At 44.6% G+C, this 1084-nt stretch overlaps 1 protein-coding gene across 1 annotated transcript, besides 2 other annotated features; it reads left to right on the top strand.

Moving 5' to 3' along the window:
• Positions 1-162: 162 nt before the first annotated feature.
• Positions 163-210: a sequence feature (Short protein (VTP01DRAFT_5779, KAL1926450.1) was converted to a misc_feature.).
• Positions 211-278: 68 nt separating this feature from the next.
• Positions 279-305: a sequence feature (Short protein (VTP01DRAFT_5779, KAL1926450.1) was converted to a misc_feature.).
• A 475-nt stretch (positions 306-780) lies between these two features.
• On the top strand, positions 781-999 carry VTP01DRAFT_5778 (uncharacterized protein; the record flags this gene model as incomplete). Its single annotated transcript, XM_069384607.1, has 1 exon — positions 781-999. One exon carries the CDS (start codon positions 781-783, stop codon positions 997-999), a length of 219 nt encoding a protein of 72 aa, XP_069235014.1.
• Between the last annotated feature and the right edge of the window lie 85 nt (positions 1000-1084).

Genomic DNA, 1084 nt, shown 5'->3' with positions numbered 1-1084 from the left:
CGACAGACCTGGTCGAGATGGTTGTTTTGTGGCTCTGGTATGTCTAGAATATGTAAGATGGTCTGATTGATTGTTTTGATACAACGGTCTGTCGCTGACTAGAAAATTTTGCGAAGCCTGCGAAGCGGGCGAGCACTCATCAAATGTCCCAGATGTGTGTAGTTATGGACGTCCTCCACTGATGTTAAGGTCACCCATCTCTTCAACCTCCTACAAGAGAATGATGTCGTATTCGACATCCTGTCATTACCGAATAATAATGAATACATGACATGTACCCCGGCATACCTCTTCTTCTCAGCCATTATTTTATCTATCACAGGTACATACGCACGGAAATACTATCATGATAACCACTGTCATTCTTGTTGTACGAAAGATATCAGAGACACAGTCTTTTCACAAGCTTATCCTCTTTCCTGTGTTTCCGAGATAATCGATAACAACTGTATTGAGCTGATATAGGGACGCACGCCATGATAAAGATCCATTATAAATACAGAGCAATACTCATTGAATAAACATCATCTTACGTTGAGTCTCACTGACTTCTTCTGTTACCTCTTATTCCTTCTGATACGATAAATGAAACGATGTCGGTTCGCAAAGCAGCACGGATTGTCGGGCTCACACATACGATAGCAGATAGACGGGTCAAGCAGTGGAATGACAGTTTCGGAAACCAGGACAACGACGATTTTTTTCCGGGTGCATTCAAGAACAGTGGCAGGGAGCCAATGTTGACGGACGAACACACTATATTTATCTTCGAAAAGATCGATGAGATGCCGGCGAAGTGCCCAAGACATTGCCGACCTACTGTGCAAGGTCTTCGAAGGATTATCCATCACTGGCCGAGCTGTGCATGAGCACATGGTCAGAAAATGCCGCCCCACGTACAAACGAGTTACACCACGCTACCGCCGCCGCAACGACGAGACTACGATCCAGCAACGATATGACGCGGTCACTTTTTGGAGGAAGGAGAACATCAAGTGAGAAAATAAACAGCAAAAGTAGCGCTGCACGGACGATTGTTATGGAAGTAGCGTACTGTCACCTAGAGTATTTTTCTATTAGTTCC

Source organism: Rhizomucor pusillus (assembly GCF_041956525.1).
Source record: "Rhizomucor pusillus strain CBS 183.67 unplaced genomic scaffold VTP01scaffold_25, whole genome shotgun sequence".
Classification (NCBI taxonomy): Eukaryota; Fungi; Mucoromycota; class Mucoromycetes; order Mucorales; family Lichtheimiaceae; genus Rhizomucor; species Rhizomucor pusillus.
The sequence above is the reverse complement of the archived record's forward strand: the minus strand, read 5'-3'. Positions and strand labels throughout refer to the sequence as shown.